Source organism: Cyprinus carpio, chromosome A2 (genome assembly GCF_018340385.1).
Source record: "Cyprinus carpio isolate SPL01 chromosome A2, ASM1834038v1, whole genome shotgun sequence".
In the NCBI taxonomy this organism is placed as follows: domain Eukaryota; kingdom Metazoa; phylum Chordata; class Actinopteri; order Cypriniformes; family Cyprinidae; genus Cyprinus; species Cyprinus carpio.
This window is the reverse complement of record NC_056573.1, coordinates 3188143-3207415: the sequence shown is the minus strand read 5'-3', so window position 1 is coordinate 3207415 and position 19273 is coordinate 3188143. Positions and strand designations below refer to the sequence as shown.

The 19273-nt window shown below is 39.4% G+C and overlaps 1 protein-coding gene across 3 annotated transcripts; it reads left to right on the top strand.

Annotated features, from left to right (window-relative positions):
* Window positions 1–3487: 3487 nt before the first annotated feature.
* On the top strand, window positions 3488–18995 carry LOC109054723 (cAMP-dependent protein kinase catalytic subunit beta-like). 3 transcript variants are annotated; one of them, XM_042769378.1, is made up of 11 exons: window positions 3488–3794; window positions 7270–7278; window positions 7730–7791; window positions 9210–9338; window positions 9623–9721; window positions 11164–11246; window positions 12305–12431; window positions 15632–15727; window positions 15807–15929; window positions 16041–16205; window positions 17457–18995. In XM_042769378.1, exons 1-11 carry the CDS (start codon window positions 3749–3751, stop codon window positions 17580–17582), a joined length of 1065 nt encoding a protein of 354 aa, XP_042625312.1. In that variant the 5' UTR covers window positions 3488–3748; the 3' UTR covers window positions 17583–18995. The 3 variants fall into 3 exon arrangements, with proteins under 3 accessions (XP_042625312.1, XP_042625320.1, XP_042625314.1); XM_042769380.1 differs by lacking the exon at window positions 3488–3794 and adding an exon at window positions 6566–6860; XM_042769386.1 differs by lacking the exon at window positions 7270–7278 and having other exon boundaries at window positions 3489–3794.
* The last annotated feature ends 278 nt before the right edge of the window (window positions 18996–19273 follow it).

Below are 19273 nucleotides of genomic sequence, written 5' to 3'. Positions count from 1 at the left end.
CGCCTCGGCCTGCGCATCGGGCACCGCCCTGACCTCCGGAACAGCATTGGGCCCCGCCTCGGTCTCTGGAACAACATCGGCCACCGCCTCGGACACCGCCTCGGAGCCGGCCTCGGCCTCCGGAACGGCATCGGCCACCGCCTCGGCCTCGGCCTCCGGAACGGCATCGGCCACCGCCTCGGCCTCGGCCTCCGGAACGGCATCGGCCACCGCCTCGGCCTCCGCCTCCGGAACGGCATCGGGCACCGCCTCGGCTTTGGCCTCGGCCTCCGGGACGGCATCGGCCACGGCCTCGGCCTCCGGGACGGCATCGGCCACCGCCTCGGCCTCGGCCTCCGGAACGGCATCGGCCACCGCCTCGGCCTCGGCCTCGGGAACGGCATCGGCCACCGCCTCGGCCTCGGCCTCGGGAACGGCATCGGCCACCGCCTCGGCCTCGGCCTCGGGAACGGCATCGGCCACCGCCTCGGCCTCGGCCTCCGGAACGGCATCGGCCACCGCCTCGGCCTCGGCCTCCGGAACGGCATCGGCCACCGCCCCTCGGCCTCGGCCTCCGGAACGGCATCGGCCACCGCCTCGGCCTCGGCCTCCGGAACGGCATCGGCCACCGCCTCGGCCTCGGCCTCCGGAACGGCATCGGCCACCGCCTCGGCCCTCGGCCTCCGGAACGGCATCGGCCACCGCCTCGGCCTCGGCCTCCGGAACGGCATCGGCCACCGCCTCGGCCTCGGCCTCCGAAACGGCATCGGCCACCGCCTCGGCCTCGGCCTCCGGAACGGCATCGGCCACCGCCTCGGCCTCGGCCTCGGAAACGGCATCGGCCACCGCCTCGGCCTCGGCCTCCGGAACGGCATCGGCCACCGCCTCGGCCTCGGCCTCCGGAACGGCATCGGCCACCGCCTCGGCCTCGGCCTCCGGAACGGCATCGGCCACCGCCTCGGCCTCGGCCTCCGGAACGGCATCGGCCACCGCCTCGGCCTCGGCCTCCGGAACGGCATCGGCCACCGCCTCGGCCTCGGCCTCCGGAACGGCATCGGCCACCGCCTCGGCCTCGACCTGCGGAACAGCATCGGTCACCGCCTCGGCATCCGGAACGCCATCGGGCACCGCCTCGACCTCCGGAACGGCATCGGCCACCGCCTCGGCATCCGGAACGGCATCGGGCACCGCCTCGACCTCCGGAACCGCATCGGGCACCGCCTCGACCTCCGGAACCGCATCGGGCACCGCCTCGACCTCCGGAACCGCATCGGTCACTGCCTCGGCATCGGGCACCGCCTCGACCTCCGGAACGGCATCGGGCATCGCCTCGACCTCCGGAACCGCATCGGTCACTGCCTTGGCATCGGGCACCGCCTCGACCTCCGGAACCGCATCGGGCACCGCCTCGACCTCCGGAACCGCATCGGTCACTGCCTTGGCATCGGGCACCGCCTCGACCTCCGGAACGGCATCGGTCACTGCCTCAGCATCGGGCACCGCCTCGACCTCCGGAACGGCATCGGTCACTGCCTCGGCATCGGGCACCGCCTCGACCTCCGGAACGGCATCGGGCCCCGCCTCGGACACCACCTCGGCCTCCGGAACAGCATCGGGGACCGCCTCGGCCTCCGGAACGGCATCGGGCACCGCCTCCGGGACGGCAGCGGGCTGCTCGGGAACCCTCCTCCTGGACGCCAGCGGCCTGCTCGGGAACGTCCTCCTGGACGGCAGCGGCCTGCTCGGGAACGTCCTCCTGGACGGCAGCGGCCTGCTCGGGAACGTCCTCCGTGCTTTGAGGAACGGTAGACGCCTTTCTCCTCCTCCGCCCTCTAGGTGTAGATTCGGCCATCTTGTGCAATGGAGACTCAGGCGTTGAGTCAGCCATCTTGTCTGGCAACACAGGTGTAGATTCGGCCATCTTGTGCAATGGTTCTGGGCTGGCGGCCATCTTGGCGGCCATCTTGTGCTGTGGTGTTGGACTGGCGGCCATCTTGTGCTGTGGCGCTGGACTGGCGGCCCTCTTGTGCGGAGACTCAAGGGTGGTTACTGCCATCCCACTGAGCACGATGGCGCAGGTAATTGGTGAACCCCCAAAAGTCTAGGATCTCCAGCCCCTTCATCTCCCACCGAGGCAAAGGGTCATCCAGGCAGTCATTAAAAAATTCCTTTAGTGCCCCATCGTTATACCCCAGCCCTACCACAATAGTCCAAAACGCCTGAGCCAGATCACCCACCTCACGCCCCCTTTGACAAAGGGTGGTTAAGTTCTGGAGTCTACCCCTCCGCTCCTCCATGGTGAATGGGGAACGGATACGAAATCCCACACCGCTGGATCTGAGCATGACGGAGTCCTTCTGTCACGACACGCACACAAAAAGGTAGATCCAAATGCAGTGTTTAATGGGTAATCCAGAATCATAAGTCTAGCCAGGCAACGGTCAAAATCCATGTAATCAGTCCAGAAACAAGAAACAATAGGAAAACAAAGAACAAAAACACTAACCAGGGTGACAATTAACAAGGACTCCGTAACAATGACAGAAAACAACCAGGGTATTTAAAGACAGGTGCAAACAAGGTAAGTGGTGACAGCTGAACACAATGAACAGTGATGAACAGATAAGGCTAGTGGGAAATGTAGTTCAGAAGGGGGTGACAATAAGGGGAAGTGAGACCTCCAGTTTCAACACATGCATACAAAATTTTATAACTAATACAACTATAAATCAAACAATACATGTGCTACATTTATACATCACATAAATGTACAAATGTACTTTTTAGTATTTGCTTTTTACTTTTTAGTGCTAATACAATATATGAATTTATTCATTAATTCATTCCAAATGTTCATTAAGACCATATATGAATCCTGTGGCTGCTGTAAATGAATTAATACACCAGACAGCCTTGTACTAAATATAGTAACCTTTTTTGCAGCTTATATTTACTCGCAGCCATATTATATACTTATTTTTGTTATTATTTAACTGTCACTCACATTTTTGAACATAGACTTGAAAGTGCACTTTCCAAACTAAAATCTTTATAATTCATGAACAAAAACATTTTATAACATGATATTGATGTACCATTTCCGTGGTAATGCAATGTCTGATTTTAAAATGGGTTTTAAAGCATGAATTTTGAGATTTTAAGTTTTCAGTTGATATATCATTTCTGATTATTTCTAAAGTGTGACAGAGAAAAAGGCAACGAAGAAGACTTTTTTTTTTTTTTTGACAAGGTCAGAACTCCTGTTATGATGTAGATTTTTGAGGGTGCACTCTTGTCATAAATTAACTTAGTTTTTTTCTACGTAATTTTTAACAAAAAAAATTGGTAAAATATCTATTTAGGAGTCTTAGACCTTTCCAACATATATATTTGTCATGATAAGATAAGGATTTAGTGAAGTAAACGTAGGCGACGGGGTGGCAGTTAACAGGTTAACTCTTGCACGTTTGATGCCCTTCGCGTCCAGCAGATGGCAGTATGAAGCCTCTCTCTGCTACAGCAGAGAAAGAGCTCACCAGCGAGTGAAGAACTCCGTGAGAAAGTCAAGAGACAAGAGGTTGCCATCTGCGGCGAGGAAGGAGAAACGCTTCCAAGGGATCTGGGATCTGTCCCGCCACCGATTCTTCAGTCCGTAGAGCGTCTTCCGCAGAAAGCGTTGCTCCGCGAGACACGGGCCGAGTTCAGGGAAGCTTCTCCAAGGACTCGCTGTCGTCTCGTCCGCTGAGGTCCGCCCGGTGTCTCCCGCATTATGGGAAACGCAGCTACTGCCAAGAAAGGCAATGAACTGGAGAGCGGTAAGAGGAGGCGCGTTTGAGTCCTTGCTGCTCTTATAATCTCAGTATTTCTTTAACTTCGTAGCCAATGCTAATAGCACTTAGCTGTTAAACGTCAAGACGTTTGCACTTTTATATAACGAAATTGAGTTTATTCTGCATTCTCCATATGCTTTTGCATTGATCTCGCCCTGCTTCAGTTGATTTGTCAGATAGAAGCTACAAAGTGAGTCAAACTAGCTTTGAGGGCCTACAAAGGCGTTCAGTACCTACGTTACGTGAACGGACGTGCTAATATAAACTGAAAGTAAAAAACAAACAAACAGGGCACAGAGCCGTGCAAATGGTTTCGCTTTCGTGACTTCTGCTTCAAGTTTGCGAGAGAGCCGAAAGGTTAGAGGCTTGATTAGCTGTTAGCTAGTTTAGAGGCGCTAGCTGCTAGCGCGTATCAGGAGAAACACTCGCACAGACGCTGTTTCTTATCGCTCACACGTGGTTTCTACATCTCCACTTGCTTTTAGATAATGCACATACTAATGAACAACTGATCTAGCTGTCTTGAGATGTAGAACCAAGGCTGGAGAATAAATAAATGAGATTAGCATCGCCTCTCGGGTCGGGCCTGCTAACAGCAGTCACTGCGCTTGTAAACAACATCGAGCCATTAAGTTAATTAAACTAGTAAGGGAGCTGTAAAAGCTATGTTTAGGTATTAGGGTTAATTGATCTGTAATAAGGCATTAATATGTGCGTTATAAGTAGCCATTGTACTAGTAATGTTCATGATAATAAGCAACTAGTTAATAGTGAGTAATGTCCTCTAATCTGTTGTTGTGTTTGTTTATGTAATTATTCACTCACCTTCATGCTTTTCCATGAAAGACGTGTTTTATTTCTTCAGGGCGTCTGCGTCTGTGCAGGCGTGCGGCAGGGTTTGATGGATGCAATAAATAATATGATATACACACTAACCTGAGGCAGCTGTCATTGCATCTTTAAAAGCAGTACAGCGGAATTAAATCTTAGTATTACGAAGAGCTTCCATGCTTTGGTCATTGATGGGATCAGCTCGTCATCTTCAGAGGATAAGAGGAGCTAATTGGTAGATTTGAAAGGCTTGATGCTATCAGCTCTGTTAGTTTAAGTGTGACGCATGCTTGCCCTGGATGCACTGCTCAATGTGACGGACCTGCATCTCCAAATGCAGTGTGGACTTCACAGAATGCAGTGCGTTGTTACTATTTAGGATGCTTTAATGTCACACAGCGGTTAGATTTTATCATTAGGCCAGTAGGAGGGGAGAAATGACTGTGTGTGTGTTTATTAGGGAGTCATTGAATTGTTCACTCAACCATCTTGTGCAGAAACTCTTAGCCGATTCATTTAGGGGGAAAACGCAGTGTTTCTGTTGTGGCTTTGTTTGCAGCTGTTTTCATTGGTTGGGACAAAACAAAGTAAATGGCAATGTTGTTGCCTAAAATACAACTAACTCAATTTTAACTTCTTGTTTTTTGAACTGTTGTATAAAAGCGATAAACTATTCCTTTAATGAAGCTTTGATGTGTGGAAGAATACGTTCAACAGAAAAACAGGTATAATAACTATAATTTATATAAAACACAAAGTCCTCATAAGATAACTGCCTATGCACATCCTGGATACAGAATGATGCATTTCAGTCACCTTTTATTTATTTTTTAAATCCCTGAAACAAGAAAAATGTAGAAGCAACTCTAAAGTCAAGACATACATAAGATATTTTTATTCAGAGAATGTATGTCTAATACAAGTGTTTTTGTCTTGATAAACTAGCAGATTTCTCATTAGATTTTTCAAAAATACCAGTGCATTAAGAAAAAAAGAAAAAAAACACAGATATTTAGGATACAGTTTATGAAAAAATAATTGATTCTCAGGTAAATTTGTAAATGTTGATTTAAGTTGGATTTTTAGATGCATGTTGCTTCACATTCATTGTCAGTTTTTATAAATTATGCACTTCATTCATTAGAGTCATTACTGTTCAGTTTGTTGTTAAAGGGTTACTCCATCCCAAAATGAAAATTTAATCATTAATCACTTACCCCCATGTCGTTCCAAACCCGTAAATGCCCCGTTCATCTTCGGAACACAATTTAAGATATTTTGGATGAAAACCTGGAGGCCTGTGACTGTCCCATAGACTGCCAAATAAATAACAGTGTCAAGGTCCAGAAAAGGTATGAAGGTCGTCGTCAGAATACTCCATCTGCCATCAGATGTGCAATCTGGGTTATATGAAGCAACGGGAACACTTTTTGTAAGCGAAGAAAACAAAAATAATGACTTTATTCAACAATTCCTTTGTCAACGGTCTCCTCTGTGTCTCTCCATATCACCGTGTCCTCTTCTGTATCATCCGCGCCACAAGGATGCGCTGTTTTCTTTCAAATCAAAGATAAATACACGTGGAAATAGCACATCCATGTGACACGGATGATACAGAAGAGGACACGGTGATATGAAGAGACACAGAGGAGACCGTTGACAAAGGAATTGTTGAATAAAGTCATTATTTTTGTTTTCTTCGCTTATAAAGTGTTGCCGTTGCTTCATATAACCCAGATTGCACGTCTGATGGCAGATGGAGTATTCTGACGATGACTTTCATATCTTTCCTGGACCTTGACACTGTTATTTAATTGTCAGTCTATGGGACAGTCACAGGCCTCCAGGTTTTCATCCAAAATATCTTAAATTGTGTTCCGAAGACAAACAGAGCTTTTACGGGTTTGAAACGACATGGGGGTAAGTGATTAATGACAAAATTTTCATTTTGGGATGGAGTATCCCTTTAAATTCCCGATTACCTCTGTTTATCCTTCATAACATTAATAGGTTGTTGGACCATCTTGGCACATCCCTAATCTTGTCAAAAAAGTCAATTTTATTCTATACAACAAATTAAAAAAATACATTTCTGTAAGTTCATCTTAAATTCTGAACTGTTCTAGTCTTGTACTCGTAAGCGATTGTACTTTACACAATGGTTCATTCCAAGCCATCACATGCCTGCGAAGCGAGAACATACCATAAAAGGATGTGACGGTGAGAAGAATCCTCCTGCAGACATCTGCTGTTGTAAAAACCTTCAAACCAGTTAAAGCGACACAAACTAGTTGTAAGAAATTAAACAGACGTATGGTACAGTGCCCAAAACCATTTGTGTACGCAGTGCTCTTGAATGTTTTGTGAAGTTCTTATAAACTATGATGAATATCCTCGTCACTGTTTTATTCAGTATAAACAATACTCTTTTGAGTCTCTCAGCGTTTGCTTTGTCTAGTTCTTTTAAGCCCTGTACTTTTGTCACGTCTAATCCATGTCTTGCACCGTCTAACTGATGTGATTGTCTTTCTTTTATTTCTCTCTCTCTTTGTCTTTCTCTTTTCTCTCTGATTCTTCATCATCTCATCCATGTGGGTGAATGTTCCTGAAAATCCTTGGTGATCTGTAGAGACTTTTGGTATGATCAAAATTACATTGTTACCTCAGTGATGAACCCCCCCAAAAAAAACATTTGCTTAAATTCTGTAAGAAAAGCCACGGTATATTTAATGATTCGCTTTTTTTCCCCTCCTCATTTCTCCATCACTGAGGTCAACTGAAGTCTGCTGTGTTGTTTGTTTTATGTGGGATTGTCTTAACTGATACTTTTGATGTCCTGCTCCTGTGTTAATAATAAATAATAAAATGTATGCATGCTTCACAGAAACACTTTTCATCACTGATGTCCATGACAAGCCTTGTGCCTGATTTTGATGTCTAGAAAGCACTAGAACTAGAAAAATATTCCCTTGTTTATTTGTCAACTTGAATATCTTTTAATGTCAGTTATTTAGTTGAATTCTGGTCCAGCTATAAATGAGGGAGCGTTTGAAAGACTGTACTTTGATTTGTGTTTCTCTTGCTTGCAGTGAAAGAGTTTCTAGCCAAAGCCAAAGAAGATTTCTTGAGAAAATGGGAATCACCAGCACAGGTGAGGTTTTTTTTTTGTTGTTGTTGTTGTTGTTTTAATTCTTCCTCATTATTAGTGATGAATCACTGCATAATTCACAGTCAGCAACTAAAGCAACATGATTGCATTCGTTTTCAATAATAGCTGAAGACTAAGTTAAAAGAATAGTTCACCCAAAAACTAAAATATACTCAGCCACAGGTCATTCAAGATGTAGATGAGTTTGTTTCTTCATCAGAACAGAGAATTTGTAGAAATGTAGCACTGCATCAGTGTCTCAGCAATGGATGCACTGCAGTGAATGGGTGCCGTCAGAATGAGAGTCCAAACAGCTGATAAAAACCACAATAATCCACAGCACTCCAGTCCATCAGTGAACATCTGGAGAAGACAAAAGATGACACAAATCCCGCATTAAGACGTTTTTAACTAAAATATGAGTCCATAATGCATAATAACACTTCCTCCAGTGAAAACAGTGCATCTCCTGTTGTCTCTCACATCAGAATCCAGACACATATTTGTTTAAGCTGCTTCACATCAGACCACTTATTAACCATTGGTCTGTGCAGATTTCTCTCCTGATTCACATCAGACCACTTTTTCACCGGAGGAAGCGCTATTATGGATTATGAACTTGAATTTTGGGCAGAAGCAATGGTTTGGAGTTAAAATGCCTTGATGATGGATTTGTTTGTTACAAACACACAGCTTTTGGCTTCAAATGGACTGGAGTCATAATGAGCAAGCAAATTCTCCAAAATCTGTTCCCATAAAGAAGCATCTTCGTTTTGATGAACCGCTGTTGTTTCTTAAAGTCCGTAATCAGTATTTTTGCCCGTGCTGTTTTCTGTTGATGTGGAAACAATTTTTGCAATAAGCTTTGCACTGTTACTTTTTATATGCAACAAAGTCTCAGCTTTCAGATTCTTCCAGTATCACCACAAAATTCAAACAAAAAAGCTCTTAACCCGTCCTCTTTACTACTAGTTATAGCATGCAGTTAAACATGAATGAACATCAGAAAGTGTTGAAAGAAACAGTACTTACTGAAACATATCAAGTCTCATATAATCACTTTACTTCAGGAATGTCATTTAATTTACATAGTTTCATAGCTAAAAAAAACATTACTCTGGAGAAGAGCATTTATATATACATATATTGAGCAATAATATTATGAATATGTAATACATGTATGAAAAAAATGTGTCATATATTACATATTAATAATATTATTGCTTCGCCTGTTAGTGGTGTTTCATTTATTGTATGTTTGAATAAATCTCTCATGGATGTTTTTATGATGGCCAACACTTAAATGTTTATATTTCAGCAACAAATTGGAGTGGAAATATAATTATGCATTAAATACTTCGTGCTATTTAAATGTTTTTTTCCAAATGGACAGTTTTTGGAGTGTTTGTTTTGTCCCATAGAGCACAACTGGTTTAGATGACTTCGACAGACTGAAGACGTTGGGCACAGGCTCTTTTGGGAGAGTCATGCTGGTTAAACACAAGGCTACAGATCAGTTCTATGCCATGAAGGTTCTGGACAAACAAAAGGTGGGTTGTATTATGCAGATAACCAAAATTACCATGTGTTTATGATTTCTTTGTCAGTATTTCAACGAAAATGTAATTGAAGTTATTATAGACAAAAGCATCAATGATGCTTTCAAAGTCAAATTATTTGTTTTAAAATGTAAGGTAGAATCTACAGCGAAAAGTGCATTAAAACTGTGATTAACCTTCCTGTGCATTGAGAGGTTTTTAGTAACAATCAGAATCAAGAATTTAGACAGACCTGCACAAGAGTTCTTATTCAACTTTTATTTGTTTTGTGGTAGGTGGTGAAGTTGAAACAAGTGGAGCATACGTTAAATGAGAAGAGAATATTACAAGCAGTATCTTTCCCGTTCCTCGTCAGATTGGAATATTCCTTCAAGGTACAGTACAGCACCTTCCTCTTGCCATTTCATTAAATTTGTGTGGTGATGGAAAATAATTTGCCAATACTTGGCCAAGAAAGGAAAAGGGTTATTGAAACAAACTTATTGATGGTTTCTGTATCTTTTCTTTTTGTGAGTTTTTTGTGCAAAATAAGTGTTTAATTTTAACCATGGTGTGTACACATTTTTCTAATCTCTTATCTCAAACATTCTTCAAATCTCAAATCAAAATAACTAAAAAATCTAAAACAAAAAATGTCTAAAAAATCTAAAACAAAATGAATTTAAGCAACATTGTTTACAAATAGAAATTAGAGATTGTATTTTGGAAGTAAAAAGAATGGAATGTCAATCATGCAGATGAAAATATGACGTTTATTGTAGGATCACAGTGACAAAGTGCACATGAAGTTCCTTGTATTTGTTTAAAACAATTACAAGTTAAATCAGAAATTGAACAATTTGGTGTAATCAATCTAAATATGTGACCTTGGACCACAAAACCAGTCATAAGGGTCAATTTTTCTAAATTGAGATTTATACATCATCTGAAAGCTTAATAAATAATGTTTCCATTGATGTATGGTTTGTTAGGAGGTCAATATTTGTCTGAGATACAATTATTTGAAAACCTGGACTCTAAGGTTGCAAAAACATCTAAATATTGAGAAAATCATCCTTAAAGTTGTCCAAATTAAGTTATTAGCAATGCATATTACTAATCAATAATTAAGTTTTGATATATTTACTGTAGGAAATTTACAAAATATCTTCATGGAACATGATCTTTACTTAATATCCTAATGATTTTTGTCATAAACGAAAAATCTATAATTTTGACCGATACAATGTATTTTTGGCTATTGCTACAAATATACCCCAGCGACAGGGTCACATATAGCTTCAAAACAAAAACTCAGGCAAAAAATTACAGGCAATAAACAGACATGGCTTTTTCAAGACATGATCAGTGTTTTTTTTTTTTTTTTTTTTTTTTTGTTCTTTATCATTGCTGTTTGATTGTTATTAATAACAGCATAGACATCAGATATTTTGTCCCCATTCATTTATAGTCCCTTAAAAAGTAACTGACTGTGTTTACATTCATTTTGCATCATAAAACATTTTGAAATGCAAAAGCATTTCTCATAAGAGTGTTTAATTTTTCTCCAGTCACTGAAGTGTAATGGAATACCAAGTAAGCCAAGTAAAATAAGGAAATTGATATTTTTAAAAAGTGTGTTAACATTACAGTAATAATGTGAGCATAGCTTTTACAAAATATAATAATAATAATAAAAGCATAACATAGAAATGGTGTTATTGACTAGTCGAGTAGCAATTCCAACAGGAAGTTGGAGTGTGGTTTACTATTGTAGACTTCAGTTCATCTAAAATCCATCTCTGCTGACCACTACTTCTGACTTTATTTCTCTCAGGACAACTCTAATTTGTATATGGTGATGGAGTATGTACCAGGAGGGGAGATGTTCTCACATCTGAGAAGAATCGGACGGTTTAGGTGAGTGAAGACTGTTAAACTAACAGAGCAATACGTTTACCACTGCATCAGTTAACATGAAACTCCAGCACAGGTTTATGCGAAGTAGTAATGGGCGATATAAACGATATGCGATATAAACGATACAAAAGTTATCAAAATAAAATTTCAATTATTTCCCGATCAAAATTAATTACTTTCAATAAGAATTGTTTTCTTATTTTCCGAGCATTCTTTTTTTTTTTCAAGCTTTAATGTCAAGGATTGCTTGTTTAAAATGAATTACTTTTTTTCCTCACACATTATGCATCGGAAGTGTTACTAGTAGGGCTGCACACTTAATCGAATTTCTAATAGAGATTACAATTACGGATGCCACAATTACGTAATCATTCAAAGGTCCAATTACCAAAAAAAAAAAAAAAAAATATATTATATATATGCATGCTGAAGGTGTATATATATTCTCAATTTTTTTTTATTTAAAGAAGAAACGTTATCTTAAGTTTTTTTTTCATTGTTTTAATTGTAGTTTTGTTATAACATTATAATACCATGCATATTTGGACTTTTTTTTTATTTAAAGAAGAAACCAAATCTATGTATAGTTGACATTTGAGGCTTAATACTATAGAAAATAATAAGTGAGTGTTTTCAGCTTATTTATTTTCATATAAAAATATGGCATGCAGTGGCTTCAAACAATAGTATAAAGCTATTCAAAACATCATTGAGTGTAAAAAATGATAATCGTAATAATCAAAATTATATATTTATAATAATCATAATCGTGCAGCCCTAGTTGCTAGTATATAACCCAACTAGTATATGGAGTTAAATGATTGTGTCAGTGATGTTTAATGTGCTTGAGAACATTTTGTGTTATATTCTTCTCTGTAAATGTTAGTAGTTTACAACAATGCATCCTAACTACTTTTATGTATTTAATTTTAAATATCTAGCTGATGTCATCTATACATTCTACATTAATTTTTGACCGAGGAAAGCCTTGCTTCAATGATCCGTGCTGATCTCTCATTTTGTCTCTAACTCTTAGATGTGATTTCTTTGATCGACAGTGAACCACATGCACGGTTTTATGCTGCACAGATTGTCCTGACCTTCGAGTACCTCCACTCACTAGACCTCATCTACAGAGACCTGAAACCTGAAAACCTACTCATTGACCAGCATGGATATATACAGGTAACTAGAAGAATTATGAGAACAAAAATACAGTTTCTAAATCCATTTACACACACACAATGTGCTCTGTTCTTAATTGAACTCACAATTATAGCCAAACACAATCTGAAATATAGCTGCAAGAAACTACAACCTGCCCAAAACAACAACACCAAAGAAACACCTACACCATAAGACAGTCTGGTTTTAAGCATTACAGCAAAGAAAGGGCTACACTATAACATCAAGAGTGTGAAACACACAGAACAACATATAAAACTTTGGGAACACTTTACAATAAGGTTTCATTTGTTGGTATTAACTGTTAGTTAACAAACTAATTATATAGCATTTATTAATGTTAGTTAATATTAAATTTAAACGTACTAATACATTATTAAAAATGTAAAGTTGTATCTGTTAACATTAGTTAATGCACTATGAATTAACATGAGAATTAGCATTTTTATTAACTTACAGTAACAAGGATTAGAGCCCGACCGATATATAGTTTTGCCGATTTTATCGGCCGATATGAGCCTGTCACAGATATATCGTATCAGTGTATATGCCACCGATATGAATTTTTTTCAGCTGGAGAGGAGCCCTCTCAGTCGCTGAATCGAGTGTACGTCTCGAGACCACCCGATATGTTTGAATAAATCTGGAAGACTATGTGCAATTGAGTTGTAAACAGACATTTACATTTTTATTTGAGTGTAATTATGATATCTGAAAATAAATAGCAGTTGAATATAATAACTCTGCTGTTAATTTTAACCTTTAATATTATATTAATGTGCCAAATTATAAGGTTCCCTGTGTAGTTTACAGCATCATTTTTTTTTTCCCTTAAAGGGGAAATCAGATGTCCATTTTCCACAAGTTGGTATGATTCTTTACAGTCTTCATGAACTGTCTGCAACATACTTTGGTTAAATTTCTTCAGTGGTCGTGTAAAACAACACACTTTTTACTTTGTCAAAAACAGCTCTGATCAGAGCGACCTGTTTCGGTGCATGTCTCTTTAAATGATAATGAGCTCTGCTCACCACACCCCTCTCTTCTGTGGAAGAGCAAAGGCGATTTGCAAATAATCATAAGAAATATAAAGTGTGCGACTTACTTCTGGAGATGCAGCTGGATAATGAACAGTGGGAACTGATCCATCCTTGAGTTTGAACTTTTTAGCAAAACCTGCCTTGAATTGTGCCTCGTTCAGAAGCAGTCTAGAGTAAAATGATTCATGCAAACATAAACACATTTATGTAGATCGGGGAGTGCATTCCCTTCAAAAACAAAAGTAATCCACTGCAGCTCAGATGTCGGGAGTGAATCACGAATGCTATGTTCATTCTTACATCCAACAACAGAACACCTCAATTGCTCAGGAGCCGATCTTGTCTACATCTGCAGCGGCGTCGAAACAATGACGGACTGTTTACAGCTCACTCAGGGCGGGTCTATGCTAAAACGGCAGTGTCTGTCAACAGTCGTGGGAGGGGCCTGACGTCACTTTGCCCAGAATCTGTGATTTAAAATAAAAGCACTGGGTAGATTTTTATTATTGTAGGGTGGTTGTGTTCACACACTGCCAACACATTTAAGTTCAAACACCATATAAAAGTGAATTTTGCATCCAGTGTCCCCTTTAAGAAAATCGGTATCAGCAGATATCATTCTGAATAATCAGCTATCGGTTTCGGCAGAGAAATTCAGTATCGGTGCATCTATATCATTTACATTTAGTCATTTAGCAGACGCTTTTATCCAAAGCCACTTACAAATGAGGACAATAGAAGCAATCAAAACCAACAAAAAAGCAATAAGATGTAAGTGCAGTGACAAGTCTCGATAAGTGTACTGCAGTAAACAAGGCAAGGCAAGTTTATTTATATAGCACATTTCGTACACAATGGTAATTCAAAGTGCTTTACATAAAAGAAAGTAAAATAATTTAAAAAATAAAATAAAACAAGCAATTTTAAAACTTTGAAAATTATTTAAAAATCGACTCATTTAAAATGAATTTAAAACAGTTAAAAATAGAAAATTATTTTTTACATAAAATACAGTGAATACGTAAAATACAGTGCAATCAGTTCGGACATCGCACAGTGCTCATTCAACAAATGCACAGCTGAACAGATGAGTTTTGAGTCTAGATTTAAATGTGACTAATGTTTTAGCACATCTGATCTCTTCTGGAAGCTGATTCCAACTGCGGGCGGCATAGTAACTAAAGGCGGACTCCCCTTGTTTTGTGTGAACCCTTGGAATTTCTAACTGACTCTATCCTAATGATCTGAGTGGTCTGTTAGGTTTATATTCAGTGAACATATCTGCAATATATTTTGGTCCTAGGTCATTGAGTGATTTATAAACGAGTAAAAGTACTTCAAAATCAATCCTAAATGTAACTGGAAGCCAGTGTAAGGACCTGAGGACTGGTGTGATATGCTCAGATTTTCTGGTTCTAGTCAGAATCCTGGCAGCAGCGTTCTGGATGAGCTGCAGCTGTCTAATGGTCTTCTTGGGAAGGCTGGTGAGGAGACCATTACAATAGTCCACCCTGCTGGTGATAAAGGAATGAACAAGTTTCTCCAAGTCTTGACTGGAAACAAAACATCTAATTCTTGAAATGTTTTCTAGATGATAGTATGCTGATTTAGTTACTGCTTTGACATGACTACTGAAACTAAGGTCTGTCTCCAGAATCAGTTGTTTGTCCGCTAGAGTCAAGGTATGCATTCACCTTGAAAACTTCATCTTTGTTTCCAAATGCAATGACTTCAGTCTTTTACTTGTTTACCTGAAGAAAGTTCTGGCACATCCAACTATTAATTTCATTAACGCATTTGCAGAGGGAGTCAATGGGGCTGTAGTCATTTGGCGATAAGGCTAGGTGAATCTGTGTATCATCAGCATAGCTGTGATAGGCAATTTGGTTCTTTCTCATTATTTTACTTAGTGGGAGCATATACAGGCTAAACAAGAGCGGTGCAAGAATTGAGCCTTGTGGGACTCCGCATGTCATGGACGTCCACTTAGACTTATGCTGTCCTATACTCACATAATAACCTCTCCCTTACAGATAGATAGAACTGGCTGGAAGACCTGCCAAGAGAGTGTTGCATTTAATTAGAGCATTTAATGTTATTTTATGTTAGAACAGATGATACAGGACCCTTAAATGTACTGAACTGTTGTTTCCCGCACAGGTAACAGACTTTGGTTTTGCAAAAAGAGTAAAAGGCAGAACCTGGACATTATGTGGAACTCCAGAGTACTTGGCACCAGAGATCATCCTCAGCAAGGTGAGCCTCGAGTTTTTAAAATTCAGTTCAATACAAATTTCCAAGCAGGGCAGATCACTCAATTGTTTCTGAAATTTAGGGATACAACAAAGCTGTGGACTGGTGGGCCCTTGGCGTTCTCATATATGAAATGGCAGCTGGATATCCCCCATTTTTTGCAGACCAGCCTATTCAGATCTATGAGAAGATTGTGTCTGGAAAGGTACTGATAAGTTGCATTGTCTTTAGTATATGTCACATGGCCAAGCAATTAGATTTATTTGAATGTACAATGAATGCACAATTAAAATAGCAACGTGAACGTGTTTTGTAGGTACGATTCCCCTCACACTTCAGTTCTGATCTGAAAGATCTGTTGAGGAATCTGCTGCAGGTGGACCTGACCAAGCGCTACGGCAACCTGAGGAATGGTGTCAGTGATATCAAAAACCACAAATGGTTTGCCACAACGGATTGGATAGCCATCTATGAGAGAAAGGTATGATGCTCAGTCTTCAGTTATGTAATTTGCACCTTAGTTTACCTCAAAAGCAGGATTTCCTTTACTACACCCACCACATTGAGTGTTGTGATGTTTTTGCGTCTCCTCCCACCCATTTATTAGTCCACTACATGATGTCTTAAAGTGACACTGCTGTTGTCTGTTATATATATATATATAATTATATATATATATATATATATATATATATATATATATATATATATATATACAGTACAGGTCAAAAGTTTGGAAACATTACTATTTTTAATGTTTTTGAAAGAAGTTTCTTCTGCTCATCAAGCCTGCATTTATTTGATCAAAAATACAGAAAAAAAATGTAATATTGTGATATATTATTACAATTTAAAATAATTGTTTTTAAATTTATTATACTTTAAATTATCATTTATTTCTGTGATGCAAAGCTGAATTTTTAGGATCATTATCACATGATCCTTTAGAAATCATTCTAATATGATGATTCATTATCAAAGTTGGAAACAGTTCTGCTGCTGAATATTTTTTCAGAACATGTGATACTTTTTTAGGATACTTTGATGAATAAAAAGAAAAAAAAAAAAAAAAGCTATGTTTTTAAAATATAAATATTTTGTAATAACAATATACACTACTGGTCAGTAATTTGGGACCAGTAATTTTTTTTCTTTCTTTTTTTTTTTAAATAAAATCAATACTTTTATTCAGCAAGGATGTGTTAAATTGATAAAAAGTGATAGTAAAGAAAATATATTATTAGAATTTTTTTTTTTTTTTTTGAATAAATGCAGTTCTTTTTAACCTTTTATTCATCAAATATATTAGACAGCAGAACTGTTTCCAACACTCATAATAAATCAGAATATTAGAATGATTTCTAAATGATCATGTGATAGACTGGATGTTACATGTGACACTGAAGGCTGGAGTAATGATGCTGAAAATTCAGCTTTGCATCACAGGAATAAATTATTTTTTTTAAAGTATATTCAAATAGAAAACTATTATTTTAAGTTGTAATAATATTTCACAATATTACTGTTTTTTTCTGTATTTTTGATCAAATAAATGCAGGCTTGATGAGCAGAAGAGACTTCTTTCAAAAACATTAAAAATAGTAATGTTTCCAAACTTTTGACCTGTACTGTATATATATATATATATATTAGTTGAGTAACAAGTGAACAAGGATGTCATAATGTCATGCACTTCTGTATTAACTGTTCAGTGTCTCCTATCACCCACCAGGTGGAGGCGCCGTTCATACCGAAGTGCCGAGGTCCTGGAGACACAAGCAACTTTGACGACTATGAAGAGGAAGACATTCGTGTATCTGTTACAGAAAAATGCGCAAAGGAGTTCTCAGAGTTTTAGTTACGGACACATTAAAGCTAGACATATATGCATATATACATATATTTACTTCTCTATATATGTATATGTGTGTGTTTGTGTGTGCATCACACAACGCATCAGATAAGGGTATCTTTGCACTCTAAAGACATGGGATGAGCAGAGAGCACATCACCGTCAGAGTTCTTGTGTACTTCCTTCATTCCATCGGGCTTTAGAGGTCACCGGGGCTCTCATGCTCTTAACCATCATGCACTGGCACATCAGTTCACTCTCTTCCTGCTCCGCTTTCACTTTGTCAGATGACCTGTTTGACATTGTGCTCCTGATCTGACAGTTTATTTTTTGACAGATGGCATTTAAAATACAGACTTGGGGGGGGAAGGAAACACAAAAAGGCCAATTCAGCATTGTTACTGTTTTTTGTTGTTGTTTTTTGTTCATGGCGGCGTCATACAGTGTTATTTAAAAGCTGGCCGTTGCCTGTACCTATTGGCATTTTTGGTGTTAAACGTGTGTCGTTTTTATTTTATTTCCACCTTTAGACCAAAACAGCTGACAACTTTTTTTTTTTTTTTTGTTATGCGTGCATATCTGTCGAATTCAGAGTGTTTTTTATTTTATTTAAACCACGTTGTGTGTTGAAAGCATGACCAAAACCATCGTGTTGTGAACGGCAGAGGAGGAGGAGGTCTTAACTCCTCAGATTTGCCTTAGAAAACTCGATATAACAGAGCCCACAGAATGATTGCGTTACAGATGTTACAGTGATCCTTATATCACGAAGTTACAGTTGAAGGTCCAGTCTCATGCATATACTGACAGATGTTGTTAGCAATATAAAATATATCTTATTTTACCACTTTTGTGCATTTTTATTCATTATACAAAGGTTTTATTCTGAAATGTAAGAAGATCTTTAAAGATTGTTTCACTTCGATCATTTTAACCGTGCTGTTTATCATCGGATATTTAAGAAAAACAGCAAATGCATTGGTGCAACTGCTGTAGGAGGAGTTAGATTATCACAGTGAGGCACTTATCCGTTCACCGTTTTTAATTTGTCAATGTTGAAGCTGTTTTGCAAAGTTCTCTCTTAACTGAATATTGTAAAACTGCCAAAACTCCACGTTGTCTCCTCCGTTGTTGCTGTTGAACTTTTGTCGTTCTTTTATTCTTCTGACCGAATGTAGTGTTGAAACTTCTAGATATGCATATTGTTTGAGTTTTGAGGTACATTTCTCACAGACATATACTGAGAAACTGACTGTGTTACAAGGAAAGAAAAAAATCGGAGGTTTGTAAGCCTCTTCTCCTTTGTATCACCTATAATCCAGTTATTGTTCGGCTCATAATGCGTATATGCATTATTTCTTATAAATGTTTTTATTTATACACACATTAGAGAGATGCTAATAAATTTTATTTTTAAGACTGGTTGTCCTTTTGAATGTGTATATAAATGATCTTTGTACTCTAAAGACATTTTTACATAACATTTAGGGTTTTATTTTTAATTGGTATGAATGCCTTTCAAAATGTATATATCTGTGCACGACAGATGAAATATGTACTAACAATTTTGTGCAGCAGGGGGCGTCAGAAAATAAGAATTATGGATTAAAATTGGAATAAGGTAAATATTTTTAGACGCCAGTGTTTGTCCTTGTCAATAGCTGATTAACATAAAATGTAGTGTATACAATTTCAAA